General features: G+C 32.2%; 3 protein-coding genes across 3 annotated transcripts; 2 read left to right on the top strand and 1 right to left on the bottom strand.

The window, feature by feature from the left end:
• Positions 1-82: 82 nt before the first annotated feature.
• On the bottom strand, positions 83-724 carry LOC117782947 (allergen Tha p 1). The gene is made up of 2 exons (XM_034620059.1): positions 526-724; positions 83-353 (listed from the first exon to the last, which is right to left on the bottom strand). The coding sequence occupies exons 1-2, from the start codon at positions 722-724 to the stop codon at positions 211-213; spliced, it is 342 nt and encodes a 113-aa protein (XP_034475950.1). The 3' UTR covers positions 83-210.
• Positions 725-1,580: 856 nt separating this feature from the next.
• LOC117784113 (putative inorganic phosphate cotransporter) lies at positions 1,581-3,992 on the top strand. Its single transcript, XM_034621762.1, has 4 exons — positions 1,581-1,679; positions 2,192-2,328; positions 2,386-3,459; positions 3,572-3,992. The coding sequence occupies exons 1-4, from the start codon at positions 1,658-1,660 to the stop codon at positions 3,767-3,769; spliced, it is 1,431 nt and encodes a 476-aa protein (XP_034477653.1). The 5' UTR covers positions 1,581-1,657; the 3' UTR covers positions 3,770-3,992.
• Positions 3,993-5,524: 1,532 nt separating this feature from the next.
• On the top strand, positions 5,525-8,178 carry LOC117783821 (putative inorganic phosphate cotransporter). The gene is made up of 3 exons (XM_034621367.1): positions 5,525-5,820; positions 6,173-7,246; positions 7,802-8,178. Exons 1-3 carry the CDS (start codon positions 5,656-5,658, stop codon positions 8,051-8,053), a joined length of 1,491 nt encoding a protein of 496 aa, XP_034477258.1. The 5' UTR covers positions 5,525-5,655; the 3' UTR covers positions 8,054-8,178.
• The last annotated feature ends 9,553 nt before the right edge of the window (positions 8,179-17,731 follow it).

The following is a 17,731-nucleotide window of genomic DNA, read 5'->3' on the forward strand; positions in this document are numbered from 1 at the left end:
ATTATAATAATTGTTTATACTGTCAATTTATTTTGAAATTAGTATAGGCTTCGTTACAGCAAATATACAAAATACAAAATTATTTTGGATATTCTAATATATTTTTAGAAGCATTGCCCGAATATCATGACACCAAGCTAGCAATAAATTTTCCAATATGTACGCAACTTATCCAGAAAAACAGTACATTAAATACACACAACATTTGACCTAAGGATTTTGATACTTTCTCAGAAGCATCGCCCAAACATCCGGATAGCGTGCCTGCAAAAATGCTGTCAATTTTTGGGCACTTTGAGCTTGCTGGGGAGAACAATTGCGGCACTTTCTGGTTATGACTTCTGGAAGAGCAGCTGGAAGAAAATTCATAATTTAAACACATCATTTGGAAATGTTCTTCTATTGTCTGGAAACGTCGATTTTAGAGACACTATGATAATTTATTCGTATTTAACTCACAGTAAATCCAAATATATTTTTTTATACTGTTTTAAGTATAGATGTTTATTGGATTTTCTTACTTACCTTTTAATTGTCGTCCTAATTGGTCGCAAGGACTTTTCTCAAGAATGCACATTATTTGGCGACTAACAACGGCCTGGTTGTTCAAAAGTTTATTAATGTTTTTCTCATCGGCCTCGACTTTGGAAGGCTTTAATATTAATAATATCAAACAAAACAATAAAACAAAAATATTCTTTTGATTTATCTTTATCAAACACATAACTTCTTTTTGATGTTCACAATTAAATGAAATCGAAAGAAATTTCTTGTGTATTTAGTTTGTTTTAAACGCATGCGCTTTCATATATATTTTTATGGGGGTTGTAACAGTATTAATGACTAGGATGTTCTTTTAAAATTTCAACTGTCAATATTTTGGTAATCTTGAAATTAGTAAATATGAAATTATTCAGATTAAACAAAATTGAAATGCAGAATGAATTTGGAGACCAAATTATAATCAAAATGACATTCCGTATAAAAATCGGAAGAGATTTATTAACTTGTAATGGATATAATCTAAATTTTTAAATGAATTAAATTTAGTTGGTGGTAAGTTAATACAAAAAATGAAGAAGTAAAGTTACATTCAAAAATATGATTTTTTACTTAAATGTGTTGCGTCCTGGGACTATACCTAAATTTGTATTGCATACTTTTAGGTCGAGTGATAACATAATCATCGGTCTGATTAACATGTTGGAGCTCACAGTTGATTACCGAATATTTAGTCAGTAAGAGATTAATAATTAGTTAATCTCCGGCTAAAATCATTTCTTAAGTAACATTTGATAGAAATGTGTGCACTTGAGCTTTTTAAAAGAACCTGATGTTGGCTTAGGTCAGAAAATGAGATCTTTCGTTGATATTTTCGGAAATATGTTTTAAATATTTTTTTTAATCGTTCGATTGCGGTGCTTTTGCCAACACGTGCTGTACCTTATCATGGGATAATCAAAGTTGATAAAGTTCTCCAAAAAATGCCAGCTTATCAGGCCATATACGATCGAGGCCAAAGTGCCTGGAAGTCTTACATGCTTTGCTTCTAACTAAACTTATTCCTAAATGGTCAGTAGTGCAGTTTAAACGTGGCTAGAACTTGTCGGCAATTGACAAATTGCTTTGAAAGTGGATAAATTAATTTAGGAATAAAATGACAGCTGAAATAAATAAAGGTAAGCGACATTTGAAACGAATGCTTAAAAAGGAAGTTAAACTTAAAAAAAGATTTGCCTTACTTCAATTTTTATCGATAGTATTCGACTTTTTTTGTGTTCCCTTAACTTCATTTGAAAATTTTATTAAGCGATTCGTATTATATAATTACGCAAAGTAATGGTTTTAATATATATTTTTAATGTCAATTGCTGATCAATTTATATTAAGATCTGTGATCTGTAATATGGTATTAAAAGTGCATACAAATTTATTTCACTGACTGGATTTCAGTTATAAATCTCTTAATCTCTATATAATCAACTCAATCGAAATCAATAATATTTATGTTTGATTTGTGGCCTACTTTGTGATAAATGTCAAGGCACGCGAATGGTATTATATTGCTATACTAAGTTTAATCGGACTTTAAACAAATGTGGCACGCTCAAGTTTTATTTGAATATGTATGTATTCATAGTATGTGTTGAATATGTGAATAAATTCTTTTCATTTTCTTTTTTATTGATAGGCCCCCTTTTGGGTGTACGGCATTTGCAGGCACTGTTAATTTTTATAACCATAACTTCGGTCTATATAGGCCGCCTTAATGTGGGCGTGTCTGTGGTGGCGATGACTAATGCCGAGTCCACGAATCCCAATTTTCCGGTAAGTTAACGATGACTTGTTTAGTATAAAATATTTTATTTTATTTTAATTATTTAGGAATACAACTGGACGGCAGCGGAGAAGTCATACGTATTGTCCAGCTTCTATTGGGGCTATGTTATCACCCAGTTTCTGGGCGGATATCTGTGCAAGCAGTTCGGAGTGAAGAGTGTCATGTTTTGGGCCACCTTCAGCTCGGGAGTGTGCAGTGGCGTGACGCCCCCTTTAATTGTTTGGGGTGGTTGGGGTGCGTACTGCGGCATCCGTGTGCTCATGGGCTGTGCCCAAGGCCTGATCTTCCCCTGCATTCATCAGCATTTGGCACGCTGGTCTCCGCCAGCGGAGCGCAATCGCCTGGGCGCCTTAAGTCACACGGGGATTGAGTGCGGAAATGTGTTGTCCATGTTTGTGAGCGGCATGATTGCCAATGGTCCGATGGGCTGGCCTGGAATCTCTTACATCTCTGCTGGCGTTGCCTTTGCCTGTTGCGTTCTGTGGTTCATCTTTGCATCAAATAATGCCACCGAATCCCGTTTCATTGGCGATGCCGAGAAACACTATATAGAAACATCCCTTCAACATGGTGCAAACTATCACAAGGCTGTCATTCCCATTCCTTGGCGAGCTATTTGGACCTCGGTGCCATTCCTGGCTCTTCTCGTGACCCGCTGTGCGGAGAGTTGGGGTCTTAGTACGCTTCAGGCTGAAATTCCCGCTTATATGAAAGGAGTTCTGCTAATGGACATCAAGGATAATGCTCTGTTCTCTGCCCTGCCTTTCCTGGCCATGTGGGCCATGTCCTATGTGTACCTGATCTCCTCTGACATACTTCTGTCCAAGATATGGCTTTCTCTAACCGCTATACGCAAAACCATGAATTCATTTGCATTTTGGGTACCGGCTGTCACACTTATTGGCATTGGTTTTCTGGATGTGGATCAAAAGACGTTGGCCATTGTCTTGATGACCCTCAGCGTGGGCTTCAACAGTGGCGCCACCATTGGCAGTTCCCTAAACTCCATAGATCTGTCACCCAATCATGCCAGCATCTTAATGGGCATCATTAATACTGCGGCGAATGCGGTGCCCATTATCACTCCTTTGGTGGCAGGTGCAATTGTCACAGATGATGTGAGTTTCCTATTTAAGATTAAATGTTTTCTATATTTATTTTTATTTTTAATTTATTAATACTTTTTCTTTATTTTTTTATATTTATTTTCTAATTGTTCATCATCTTCAGAACGATCGCACACAGTGGCAAATAGTATTCATAATCTCCTCTGTAATATTCTTTGTGTTCAATTGTATATACTTGGCATTCGGCACGGCCGTGTCGCAGCCCTGGGATGCCGAGGACTTCCTTCTGGGTCCGCAGCCCGAGCTGGCAAAACCTCCAGTGATAAGCACCTCCGATATGAAAAAGGCGATCAGCAGTTAACCGGAACCTAAAATCCCAACAATTAACAACGAGTATTATTTTGAAGCACATAATAAACTTATAAATAATATTATGCGATATGCTTCAAATGATAAGCCAAAAAATACCCAAAAAACAATATTTTATGTACTCAACTTTCGCTATATTTAGAGTAGCACTCTTTTTTGTCAAGTACGTGTAGTTTAGTGTGTAATTTTCTAATAAAATAATCTATTAAATCGGAGGTTTTTTATTGGTTCTTATTTTATTTAAACAAAGCATAAAGATTTGCTTGCCTTTATCAGTGTGATAACAGATTTCGAATAAATGTATGCTTCGTTCGAAACAATTTGTATTATATTTATAATCATTTAAATTAAAAATATTATGTCTGTGAAGAACTTTCCCATAATATGACTAATTGTTAATTCCCCTTTCTCGACATTATACAAACTCATTTGTTATGTTTCAGTTAAAAGACTTAAGTTGAGTTTATGAGGCATTTTAATAGAATTCTCTTTGTACATGGTAAAAAAATGAGTCGTTAATCATCCCTGTATCAATATTTGTACATGTTCCTCCCTGAGTGTTCCTAAATAATCACAGGGCGATAACTTATTTTTACTTTTTCTTCACTTGTATTTAAAACAAGCTAATAAAATGTTATAAATAATATGCTTTGACTTTCGCTATTGTTATTCCCCCTTCAAGATGGAATTTCTTTATGGAACTAAAGTGGTTACTTGCCACACTGGAAGAAAATGTATGAATATATACTATTGGATTTGAAATTAAAACCTATAAGACGGAGAAGATGAAATGACATACAAAGTAGATAAAAGAAGACAAAGCAGAAATTGTCTGAAAGTATATTACACCTTTTATCTATTTGTTTTAATCTACGTAAATTGTTTTCAGTGTAGGCCACTTGAGAGCTGATTTATTTTGAACAATGCTTCGAAATGCTATCAATTTATTATTATTTAGTCAGCCAGTAGCATCGCTTATCATCGCATTATTATTTGCTGGACAATTACCTGACACAGCAGAGGCTAACAAATTAGAGACACTTTATGGAATTTTCGTATATTTATTATGAATCTTTTACAGTGTTACAGAAAAAGATAATGCTATTTATATTCTTTTTGATAAGTAAATGCTTATAATGCAAAGATTTTATGCAATGCAAATTATTTTACATTAATTTTCAAGTTCTAATTGTGTTTCTAACGAATTTGAATTATAGCTTATATTCAAAAATAATAAAATGAAAAAAAATCATTCACATATGTGCAGATTTTGTGTGCTAATTTGCGGTTGCAGTTTGCAACAGCAATAGAGGTAACAGCAACAACATTGGCAACATCTGCTGTGACAACGTGAACAGCACTTAAGCCATAAATCTTAATTCAAATAAACAACTCGTTTCGCCAAATGAGACGTCATATGGTAACAATTATATCTGGAATACTTCTATTTTCTAATTTTTTCATATGTGTTTTTTCTCCCATTTTTTTGTTTTTATTATTTACAGTTGAATACAAACCGCGGGACTCACTGGTTGTTGAATGAAGTAAGTTAAACAAATACTATATGCATATGAATCGTACAATGGAGTTGATCTACAGGTGCCCAACTGGGCCACTTGCGTCAGGTAAGGTTTTGTTTATTTTCTTTTAATCAGATCTTATCGTTGGTAGCCGTGTGAATGATACGCAAAGCGTAGCACGCCCAAAAGGAGTTAGCCAACTCAGCTGGTCTATAAATGTTGGCAATACAGCTGCGACTGGCCCCAGAACCATTCAGCTAATCAACCAGTGCACAATCGAATTTGCGAAAAAAAAAAGAAAAATATACAGTAGAAATCTAATAAAATATTATATGATATATTTATAGCTACGTTCGGTATGAGTAGCCAGTGTAAAGTGTCCAAGGGGCCAAGGATTGGAGTGCGGCATCTGCAATCTTTTCTCCTCTTTTTGGGCCTCACAGTCATGCACATCGCTCGCCTCAATGTTAGTGTCGCCATTGTGGCCATGACAAATGCTGAATCCACCAATCCCAATTTTCCGGTTAGTGCAAAGTGAAATTTCAACTTATTCCAAAAGTGCAAAATAAGTATATTCTATATAAATAATTACATGATAAAAAAACAAATTGTGAATATTTGTTGTAAGAATTACAAAAACAAGGACAGAAAAGTGTAGGAGCACTATTTGAAGAAACCAAGTAAGAGTGCAGAAAAAGCATTAAAATCTAGGAAATTCAAATACGAAAAACTTTCAGTGCTCCAAAAGTTTGTTTAATATTGCTTAATTAATATTATTTTATTACTTTCCGCCAATTCTGATAACTTAATATATTTATTCGTACTTTTGTAAATATATATACTACAATACTTACGTATTATTTTCGCTTTTGCAGGAATACAGTTGGACGGAGCGACATAAATCGTATATATTGTCCAGTTTCTATTGGGGCTACATAATCACCCTATTTCCGGGCAGCTTTCTGTGCCGTCGTTATGGCGCCAAAGTGGTGCTCTTCATTGCCAGCTGTGGCACAGCTGTGTTCAGCCTCATAACTCCGTGGTGCATCACTTGGGGCGGTTGGCAGGTGTTCTGTGCCATCCGCATACTTCAGGGCCTGTTCCAGGGCGTCATCTTTCCCTGCGTGACCGAGCATCTGGCCGTGTGGTCGCCGCCAGAGGAACGTAATCGATTGGGCGCCTTTAGCTATACGGGCACAGATTGTGGCACTGTGTTGGCCATGTTCATCAGTGGCATGATTGCCAAGGGAGCAATGGGCTGGCCGGGAATCTCCTATGTATCGGGTGCACTCTGTGCTGCCTGGTGCATTCTCTGGCTTGTCTGTGGTGCCAACAATGCGCCCGAGTCACGTTTCATCAGCGAGGCGGAGTGCAAATACATTGAATCCTCACTGCAGCACAATGAGAACTTCCATGAGAGAAGCATACCCATTCCCTGGCGTGCCATCTGCTGCTCCGTTCCATTTATGGCTCTTCTTGTGGCCAGATGCGCCGAGACCTATGGCCTCAGCACGTTGCAGGCGGAGATTCCCTCGTATATGAATGGTGTACTCAATATGGATATACAGAGCAATGCGGTCTTCTCATCTCTACCGTTTTTGGCCATGTGGCTGCTCTCTTACGTCTATTTGATTGTCGCCGATATTCTGCTCAAGAGAAAGTGGCTGACGCTGACGTCGGTGAGAAAGCTCTTCAATACGCTTTCCTTTTGGATACCCGCCGCAGCACTTATTGTGATTGGCTTCCTTGACGAGGATCATGCAAATGTGGCCATTGCTCTAATGATCGTCAGTGTGGGAGTCAACAGTGGCGCCACCATTGGCAGTTCCCTTAACTCCATAGATCTGTCGCCAAATCACGCCGGTATTCTCATTGGCCTCAGCAACACGGTGGCCAATGTGATACCCATACTAACTCCCCTCATTGCCGGCATCATTGTTGTTGACAAGGTGAGTTTTTTAACCTAGCTGGTACCTGATGCGTATATTCTAAGAATAAAATTCAAAGAAAGCTAAAGGACTTTGCCAAAAATCAAAGCAAAACCTTTTGAAAAGTAATTATGCGATTACTGAATACCGTTGAGTATTATTTGGAAACAGATAATTAAAAATAATTGATTCAAAAAATAGTTATTTGTTTTCTAGTTCTACTGACACTTATCCAAAATTTTAAACAGAAGTAGGAAAAAGTAATAGTCCAAAATCAAAACTATTATTATTAATTTATTTAGTATTTTTCTTTTGAAACTTACTGAAATTTAATTTAGCTTGTAAAAAGTGCTTGGAAATTCAAAGCATTATATTGGAATATTCGATTTTGATTCGGGTTTTTCTGTAGTTTCTTTGTATCGCAATCTTATTTTGTAAGCTTTACAATGGTTGCGAGTGTTTTAAGTTTCTTATTTCCCCAAATTTTGGCATTATTTGTATAACTTGTTAAAATTTCTATGAAGAATCAAAAACTTATATTAATTACTCTATTTATTTTCATCTATTCATCTGCAGCACGAACGGGGACAATGGCAAATTGTATTTGGCATTGCGGCTGTCATCTTTTTTGTGGGCAACTGTGTGTTTCTCATCTGGGGCACCGCACAGGCGCAGCCTTGGGATGCGGATGATTTCCTTACGGCCAAGGATGCGGAATCCTGTGGTACGAAGCGAGCACCGGCAGCGGCAATTGCTCCTCCCATCGATCCAGTATTGGAGCAGCAAATTAGCTGGCCGGAAAGGTATACGGCAAAAGCCATCGATTGATGGCGGATACGTGGAGCAATTATTTTGATTAATCGGTATTAAGAAATAAGCAGGCTGTAATTTATTTTATTTATAAGACCATAAATGTGAACTCTTAGGTAAATAATATTAATAGATTTCAATCAGTTTTTGTTTTTGTTGCTATGACGAATATTTCGAACGGATTTCGACAATCAACACTCAAGATTCTATTGCCCCGAGTCCTTCTATCTAATCTATAACTTCCCAATAAATATGAATACAATTACTTATTAATCAGCTTGAGATAGCAATAGACTGAGTAAATGAACTAGAGAGAGAGTTGTGAGAGCTTTTGAGCAGATCAAAAAAAAAAACATTTGTCACAGCTGTTTGGCAACACATTTCTACTCCGACTCAGACTGATACTATGCTAAACATTTATATTTATAATTATATATTTAGTTTAATGTTCTTTATGGCAGCTGCTCAGTGGCCCAATCGCAATTTCAATGATAGATTTTAGTTTCTGTGTCAAGGCCAGATCTTGCAGATCCCTCTAAAGGGGCAGGTCTCCAAGAACTTATCTAATCAGTCAGTCAACCAAGCTCAATAATATGTACAAAATAAATCGATTGACAATCTGATAAAAAGCAAATCTGATCATAATTGCTTCATGCGATTGATATAATGGACTGTGAATTGTTTATTTGTTGTGTTTACTCTTCGATAAGAATTGTCATTCAATAAATTCTACTTTCAGTAATTTATCATTGTTTACCTACGACAACTGTTAATAGTTTACTCGCATTATCTGCTCCGCTTAGTTGTTGGCAAACTTTTGTTATGAGTACTCGTTCTCATATTTGCAATTGTAGTTTCATCACATCCATTCATTCAAAAGCAAAGTTCCATCTGATCAATTGGAGTTTGAATTTAATGTTTGAAACATTTTTATTAAATATAATTTTATTATATCTACAAGTTGACCTATCAGGAGTGTTCCAGAAATACAAATGAGCCCAAAATCCGACGAAAAACGAATACAGGTTTGTTTGGCTTACATTTCTGTATATTCCATCTGCCTCACTGTTAAAAGACTGTTACGCTCAATTTTTATTTCATAGCTAAAAAGTATGCACCACTTTTATATGCATACACTTAAAAAATAATTCTACTAGAATACTTGTTACCAAAGAATCAAACCAAAAAACCAATAAAGGTTACGGCTTCGGTTCGGTTACGTTCCGAAACAACTATTTCGGTAAAAGGTTCTATTTCAGTTTTCTCCTTCCGGTTTTGGTATCAGTACCGGTACGTAACGGTACACCAAATCAATTTTGAATCATTTTCAAATGATAAGTTGTCGTTGTCGAATCTTTTAAAATTTAAATGCATAAAAAATATAGATACTAAACCATGATCAAAATTACAATCCAAAAAAAAAATAATTTTTTTCTAAGCAAACAAAATTTGAATACAGAATGAATATTGAATACCATGATCAAAATGACATTCCGCTTGAAAATGGGTAAAGTTTTGTCAAAGTTATGACAGTTCGAAGTTGCTAAAGCCTCTGATCTAGCAACTTTGCAAGTCAAAATTTTTGTTCAATTTCTCATGATTTTTTACAAAAAAATGAAAGGTCTCAGAATCAAGCTTAAAGTGTTGTTTTATACTAATTACGATATAAGGAATTGATTAAAAGTGAAAACTTGAGATTTAAAATTTTGAATTTTCAAAATTTCAAAGGGGGGACCCTTAGCATCGAAATCAATATCTAGTAGAATGTAGAAAAAAATTATTTTTTTTTAAATTTAATAAAATTTGAATACAGAATGAATTAAGAGGCCAAATCAAGACCAAAATGACATTCCGCTTAAAATCGGTTCAGATTTGATCAAGTTATGACAGTTTGAAGTTGGTCAGACTGCGGATTTAGCCACTTTACAAGTCAAATTTTGTTCAATTTCACATGATTTTTACAAAAAAATGAAAGGTCTCAGAATCAAGTTTAAAGTGTTGTTTTATACTAATTACGATATAAGGAATTGATTAAAAGTGAAAACTTGAGATTTAAAATTTTGAATTTTCAAAATTTCAAAGGGGACCCTTAGCATCGAAATCAATATCTAGTAGAATCTAGAAAAAAATAATTTTTTTTTAAATTTAATAAAATTTGAATGCAGAATGAATTAAGAGGCCAAATCAAGACCAAAATGACATTCCGCTTAAAAATCGGTTCAGATTTGATCAAGTTATGACAGTTTGAAGTTGGTCAGACTGCGGATTTAGCCACTTTACAAGTCCAAATTTTTGTTCAATTTCACATGATTTTTTACAAAAAAATGAAAGGTCTCAGAATCAAGCTTAAAGTGTTGTTTTATACTAATTACGATATAAGGAATTGATTAAAAGTGAAAACTTGAGATTTAAAATTTTGAATTTTCAAAATTTCAAAGGGGGGACCCTTAGCATCGAAATCAATATCTAGTAGAATGTAGAAAAAAATTATTTTTTTTTTAAATTTAATAAAATTTGAATGCAGAATGAATTAAGAGGCCAAATCAAGACCAAAATGACATTCCGCTTAAAAATCGGTTCAGATTTGATCAAGTTATGACAGTTTGAAGTTGGTCAGACTGCGGATTTAGCCACTTTACAAGTCCAAATTTTTGTTCAATTTCACATGATTTTTTACAAAAAAATGAAAGGTCTCAGAATCAAGTTTAAAGTGTTGTTTTATACTAATTACGATATAAGGAATTGATTAAAAGTGAAAACTTGAGATTTAAAATTTTGAATTTTCAAAATTTCAAAGGGGGGACCCTTAGCATCGAAATCAATATCTAGTAGAATCTAGAAAAAATATTTTTTTTTAAATTTAATAAAATTTGAATGCAGAATGAATTAAGAGGCCAAATCAAGACCAAAATGACATTCCGCTTAAAATCGGTTCAGATTTGATCAAGTTATGACAGTTTGAAGTTGGTCAGACTGCGGATTTAGCCACTTTACAAGTCAAATTTTGTTCAATTTCACATGATTTTTTGCAAAAAAATGAAAGGTCTCAGAATCAAGTTTAAAGTGTTGTTTTATACTAATTACGATATAAGGAATTGATTAAAAGTGAAAACTTGAGATTTAAAATTTTGAATTTTCAAAATTTCAAAGGGGGGACCCTTAGCATCGAAATCAATATCTAGTAGAATCTAGAAAAAAATAATTTTTTTTTTAAATTTAATAAAATTTGAATGCAGAATGAATTAAGAGGCCAAATCAAGACCAAAATGACATTCCGCTTAAAATCGGTTCAGATTTGATCAAGTTATGACAGTTTTTGTTCAATTTCACATGATTTTTTACAAAAAAATGAAAGGTCTCAGAATCAAGCTTAAAGTGTTGTTTTATACTAATTACGATATAAGGAATTGATTAAAAGTGAAAACTTGAGATTTAAAATTTTGAATTTTCAAAATTTCAAAGCATCGAAATCAATATCTAGTAGAATGTAGAAAAAAATTATTTTTTTTTTAAATTTAATAAAATTTGAATGCAGAATGAATTAAGAGGCCAAATCAAGACCAAAATGACATTTCGCTTAAAAATCGGTTCAGATTTGATCAAGTTATGACAGTTTGAAGTTGGTCAGACTGCGGATTTAGCCACTTTACAAGTCCAAATTTTTGTTCAATTTCACATGATTTTTTACAAAAAAATGAAAGGTCTCAGAATCAAGCTTAAAGTGTTGTTTTATACTAATTACGATATAAGGAATTGATTAAAAGTAAAAACTTGAGATTTAAAATTTTGAATTTTCAAAATTTCAAAGGGGGGACCCTTAGCATCGAAATCAATATCTAGTAGAATGTAGAAAAAAATTATTTTTTTTTTAAATTTAATAAAATTTGAATGCAGAATGAATTAAGAGGCCAAATCAAGACCAAAATGACATTCCGCTTAAAAATCGGTTCAGATTTGATCAAGTTATGACAGTTTGAAGTTGGTCAGACTGCGGATTTAGCCACTTTACAAGTCCAAATTTTTGTTCAATTTCACATGATTTTTAACAAAAAAATGAAAGGTCTCAGAATCAAGTTTAAAGTGTTGTTTTATACTAATTACGATATAAGGAATTGATTAAAAGTGAAAACTTGAGATTTATAATTTTGAATTTTTCAAAATTTCAAAGGGGGGACCCTTAGCATCGAAATCAATATCTAGTAGAATGTAGAAAAAATTATTTTTTTTTAAATTTAATAAAATTTGAATGCAGAATGAATTAAGAGGCCAAATCAAGACCAAAATGACATTCCGCTTAAAATCGGTTCAGATTTGATCAAGTTATGACAGTTTGAAGTTGGTCAGACTGCGGTTTAGCCACTTTACAAGTCCAAATTTTTGTTCAATTTCACATGATTTTTTACAAAAAAATGAAGGTCTCAGAATCAAGTTTAAAGTGTTGTTTTATACTAATTACGATATAAGGTTGATTAAAAGTGAAAACTTGAGATTTAAAATTTTGAATTTTCAAAATTTCAAAGGGGACCCTTAGCATCGAAATCAATATCTAGTAGAATCTAGAAAAAATAATTTTTTTTTAGATTTAATAAAATTTGAATGCAGAATGAATTAAGAGGCCAAATCAAGACCAAAATGACATTCCGCTTAAAAATCGGTTCAGATTTGATCAAGTTATGACAGTTTGAAGTTGGTCAGACTGCGGATTTAGCCACTTTACAAGTCCAAATTTTTGTTCAATTTCACATGATTTTTTACAAAAAAATGAAAGGTCTCAGAATCAAGTTTAAAGTGTTGTTTTATACTAATTACGATATAAGGAATTGATTAAAAGTGAAAACTTGAGATTTAAAATTTTGAATTTTCAAAATTTCAAAGGGGGGACCCTTAGCATCGAAATCAATATCTAGTAGAATCTAGAAAAAAATAATTTTTTTTTTAAATTTAATAAAATTTGAATGCAGAATGAATTAAGAGGCCAAATCAAGACCAAAATGACATTCCGCTTAAAAATCGGTTCAGATTTGATCAAGTTATGACAGTTTGAAGTTGGTCAGACTGCGGATTTAGCCACTTTACAAGTCCAAATTTTTGTTCAATTTCACATGATTTTTTACAAAAAAATGAAAGGTCTCAGAATCAAGTTTAAAGTGTTGTTTTATACTAATTACGATATAAGGAATTGATTAAAAGTGAAAACTTGAGATTTAAAATTTTGAATTTTCAAAATTTCAAAGGGGGGACCCTTAGCATCGAAATCAATATCTAGTAGAATCTAGAAAAAAATTATTTTTTTTAAATTTAATAAAATTTGAATGCAGAATGAATTAAGAGGCCAAATCAAGACCAAAATGACATTCCGCTTAAAATCGGTTCAGATTTGATCAAGTTATGACAGTTTGAAGTTGGTCAGACTGCGGATTTAGCCACTTTACAAGTCCAAATTTTTGTTCAATTTCACATGATTTTTTACAAAAAAATGAAAGGTCTCAGAATCAAGTTTAAAGTGTTGTTTTATACTAATTACGATATAAGGAATTGATTAAAAGTAAAACTTGAGATTTAAAATTTTGAATTTTCAAAATTTCAAAGGGGACCCTTAGCATCGAAATCAATATCTAGTAGAATAGAAAAAATTATTTTTTTTTAAATTTAATAAAATTTGAATGCAGAATGAATTAAGAGGCCAAATCAAGACCAAAATGACATTCCGCTTAAAAATCGGTTCAGATTTGATCAAGTTATGACAGTTTGAAGTTGGTCAGACTGCGGATTTAGCCACTTTACAAGTCCAAATTTTTGTTCAATTTCACATGATTTTTACAAAAAAATGAAAGGTCTCAGAATCAAGTTTAAAGTGTTGTTTTATACTAATTACGATATAAGGAATTGATTAAAAGTGAAAACTTGAGATTTAAAATTTTGAATTTTCAAAATTTCAAAGGGGACCCTTAGCATCGAAATCAATATCTAGTAGAATCTAGAAAAATAATTTTTTTTTAAATTTAATAAAATTTGAATGCAGAATGAATTAAGAGGCCAAATCAAGACAAAATGACATTCCGCTTAAAAATCGGTTCAGATTTGATCAAGTTATGACAGTTTGAAGTTGGTCAGACTGCGGATTTAGCCACTTTACAAGTCCAAATTTTGTTCAATTTCACATGATTTTTTACAAAAAAATGAAAGGTCTCAGAATCAAGTTTAAAGTGTTGTTTTATACTAATTACGATATAAGGAATTGATTAAAAGTGAAAACTTGAGATTTAAAATTTTGAATTTTCAAAATTTCAAAGGGGACCCTTAGCATCGAAATCAATATCTAGTAGAATCTAGAAAAAATAATTTTTTTTTTAAATTTAATAAAATTTGAATGCAGAATGAATTAAGAGGCCAAATCAAGACCAAAATGACATTCCGCTTAAAAATCGGTTCAGATTTGATCAAGTTATGACAGTTTGAAGTTGGTCAGACTGCGGATTTAGCCACTTTACAAGTCCAAATTTTTGTTCAATTTCACATGATTTTTACAAAAAATGAAAGGTCTCAGAATCAAGTTTAAAGTGTTGTTTTATACTAATTACGATATAAGGAATTGATTAAAAGTGAAAACTTGAGATTTAAAATTTTGAATTTTCAAAATTTCAAAGGGGGGACCCTTAGCATCGAAATCAATATCTAGTAGAATCTAGAAAAAAATAATTTTTTTTTAAATTTAATAAAATTTGAATGCAGAATGAATTAAGAGGCCAAATCAAGATCAAAATGACATTCCGCTTAAAAATCGGTTCAGATTTGATCAAGTTATGACAGTTTGAAGTTGGTCAGACTGCGGATTTAGCCACTTTACAAGTCCAAATTTTTGTTCAATTTCACATGATTTTTACAAAAAAATGAAAGGTCTCAGAATCAAGTTTAAAGTGTTGTTTTATACTAATTACGATATAAGGAATTGATTAAAAGTGAAAACTTGAGATTTAAAATTTTGAATTTTCAAAATTTCGAAGGGGGGACCCTTAGCATCGAAATCAATATCTAGTAGAATCTAGAAAAAAATAATTTTTTTTTAAATTTAATAAAATTTGAATACAGAATGAATTAAGAGGCCAAATCAAGACCAAAATGACATTCCGCTTAAAAATCGGTTCAGATTTGATAAGTTATGACAGTTTGAAGTTGGTCAGACTGCGGATTTAGCCACTTTACATGTCCAAATTTTTGTTCAATTTCACATGATTTTTACAAAAAAATGAAAGGTCTCAGAATCAAGCTTAAAGTGTTGTTTTATACTAATTACGATATAAGGAATTGATTAAAAGTGAAAACTTGAGATTTAAAATTTTGAATTTTCAAAATTTCAAAGGGGGGACCCTTAGCATCGAAATCAATATCTAGTAGAATCTAGAAAAAAATAATTTTTTTTTTAAATTTAATAAAATTTGAATGCAGAATGAATTAAGAGGCCAAATCAAGACCAAAATGACATTCCGCTTAAAAATCGGTTCAGATTTGATCAAGTTATGACAGTTTGAAGTTGGTCAGACTGCGGATTTAGCCACTTTACAAGTCCAAATTTTTGTTCAATTTCACATGATTTTTTACAAAAAATGAAAGGTCTCAGAATCAAGTTTAAAGTGTTGTTTTATACTAATTACGATATAAGGAATTGATTAAAAGTGAAAACTTGAGATTTAAAATTTTGAATTTTCAAAATTTCAAAGGGGGGACCCTTAGCATCGAAATCAATATCTAGTAGAATCTAGAAAAAAATAATTTTTTTTTTAAATTTAATAAAATTTGAATGCAGAATGAATTAAGAGGCCAAATCAAGACCAAAATGACATTCCGCTTAAAAATCGGTTCAGATTTGATCAAGTTATGACAGTTTGAAGTTGGTCAGACTGCGGATTTAGCCACTTTACATGTCCAAATTTTTGTTCAATTTCACATGATTTTTTACAAAAAAATGAAAGGTCTCAGAATCAAGCTTAAAGTGTTGTTTTATACTAATTACGATATAAGGAATTGATTAAAAGTAAAACTTGAGATTTAAAATTTTGAATTTTCAAAATTTCAAAGGGGACCCTTAGCATCGAAATCAATATCTAGTAGAATGTAGAAAAAATTATTTTTTTTTAAATTTAATAAAATTTGAATGCAGAATGAATTAAGAGGCCAAATCAAGACCAAAATGACATTCCGCTTAAAAATCGGTTCAGATTTGATCAAGTTATGACAGTTTGAAGTTGGTCAGACTGCGGATTTAGCCACTTTACAAGTCCAAATTTTTGTTCAATTTCACATGATTTTTACAAAAAAATGAAAGGTCTCAGAATCAAGTTTAAAGTGTTGTTTTATACTAATTACGATATAAGGAATTGATTAAAAGTGAAAACTTGAGATTTAAAATTTTGAATTTTCAAAATTTCAAAGGGGACCCTTAGCATCGAAATCAATATCTAGTAGAATCTAGAAAAAATAATTTTTTTTTAAATTTAATAAAATTTGAATGCAGAATGAATTAAGAGGCCAAATCAAGACCAAAATGACATTCCGCTTAAAAATCGGTTCAGATTTGATCAAGTTATGACAGTTTGAAGTTGGTCAGACTGCGGATTTAGCCACTTTACATGTCCAAATTTTTGTTCAATTTCACATGATTTTTTACAAAAAAATGAAAGGTCTCAGAATCAAGTTTAAAGTGTTGTTTTATACTAATTACGATATAAGGAATTGATTAAAAGTGAAAACTTGAGATTTAAAATTTTGAATTTTCAAAATTTCAAAGGGGGGACCCTTAGCATCGAAATCAATATCTAGTAGAATCTAGAAAAAATAATTTTTTTTTTAAATTTAATAAAATTTGAATGCAGAATGAATTAAGAGGCCAAATCAAGACCAAAATGACATTCCGCTTAAAAATCGGTTCAGATTTGATCAAGTTATGACAGTTTGAAGTTGGTCAGACTGCGGATTTAGCCACTTTACAAGTCCAAATTTTTGTTCAATTTCACATGATTTTTTACAAAAAAATGAAAGGTCTCAGAATCAAGCTTAAAAGTGTTGGTTTATACTAATTACGATATAAGGAATTGATTAAAAGTGAAAACTTGAGATTTAAAATTTTGAATTTTCAAAATTTCAAAGGGGGGACCCTTAGCATCGAAATCAATATCTAGTAGAATCTAGAAAAAAATAATTTTTTTTTAAATTTAATAAAATTTGAATGCAGAATGAATTAAGAGGCCAAATCAAGACCAAAATGACATTTCGCTTAAAAATCGGTTCAGATTTGATTAAGTTATGACAGTTTGAAGTTGGTCAGACTGCGGATTTAGCCACTTTACAAGTCCAAATTTTTTTCACATGATTTTTTACAAAAAAATGAAAGGTCTCAGAATCAAGTTTAAAGTGTTGTTTTATACTAATTACGATATAAGGAATTGATTAAAAGTGAAAACTTGAGATTTAAAATTTTGAATTTTCAAAATTTCAAAGGGGGGACCCTTAGCATCGAAATCAATATCTAGTAGAATCTAGAAAAAAATAATTTTTTTTTTAAATTTAATAAAATTTGAATGCAGAATGAATTAAGAGGCCAAATCAAGACCAAAATGACATTCCGCTTAAAAATCGGTTCAGATTTGATTAAGTTATGACAGTTTGAAGTTGGTCAGACTGCGGATTTAGCCACTTTAC

This window comes from Drosophila innubila, assembly GCF_004354385.1.
Source record: "Drosophila innubila isolate TH190305 chromosome 2R unlocalized genomic scaffold, UK_Dinn_1.0 1_C_2R, whole genome shotgun sequence".
Lineage (NCBI taxonomy): Eukaryota > Metazoa > Arthropoda > Insecta > Diptera > Drosophilidae > Drosophila > Drosophila innubila.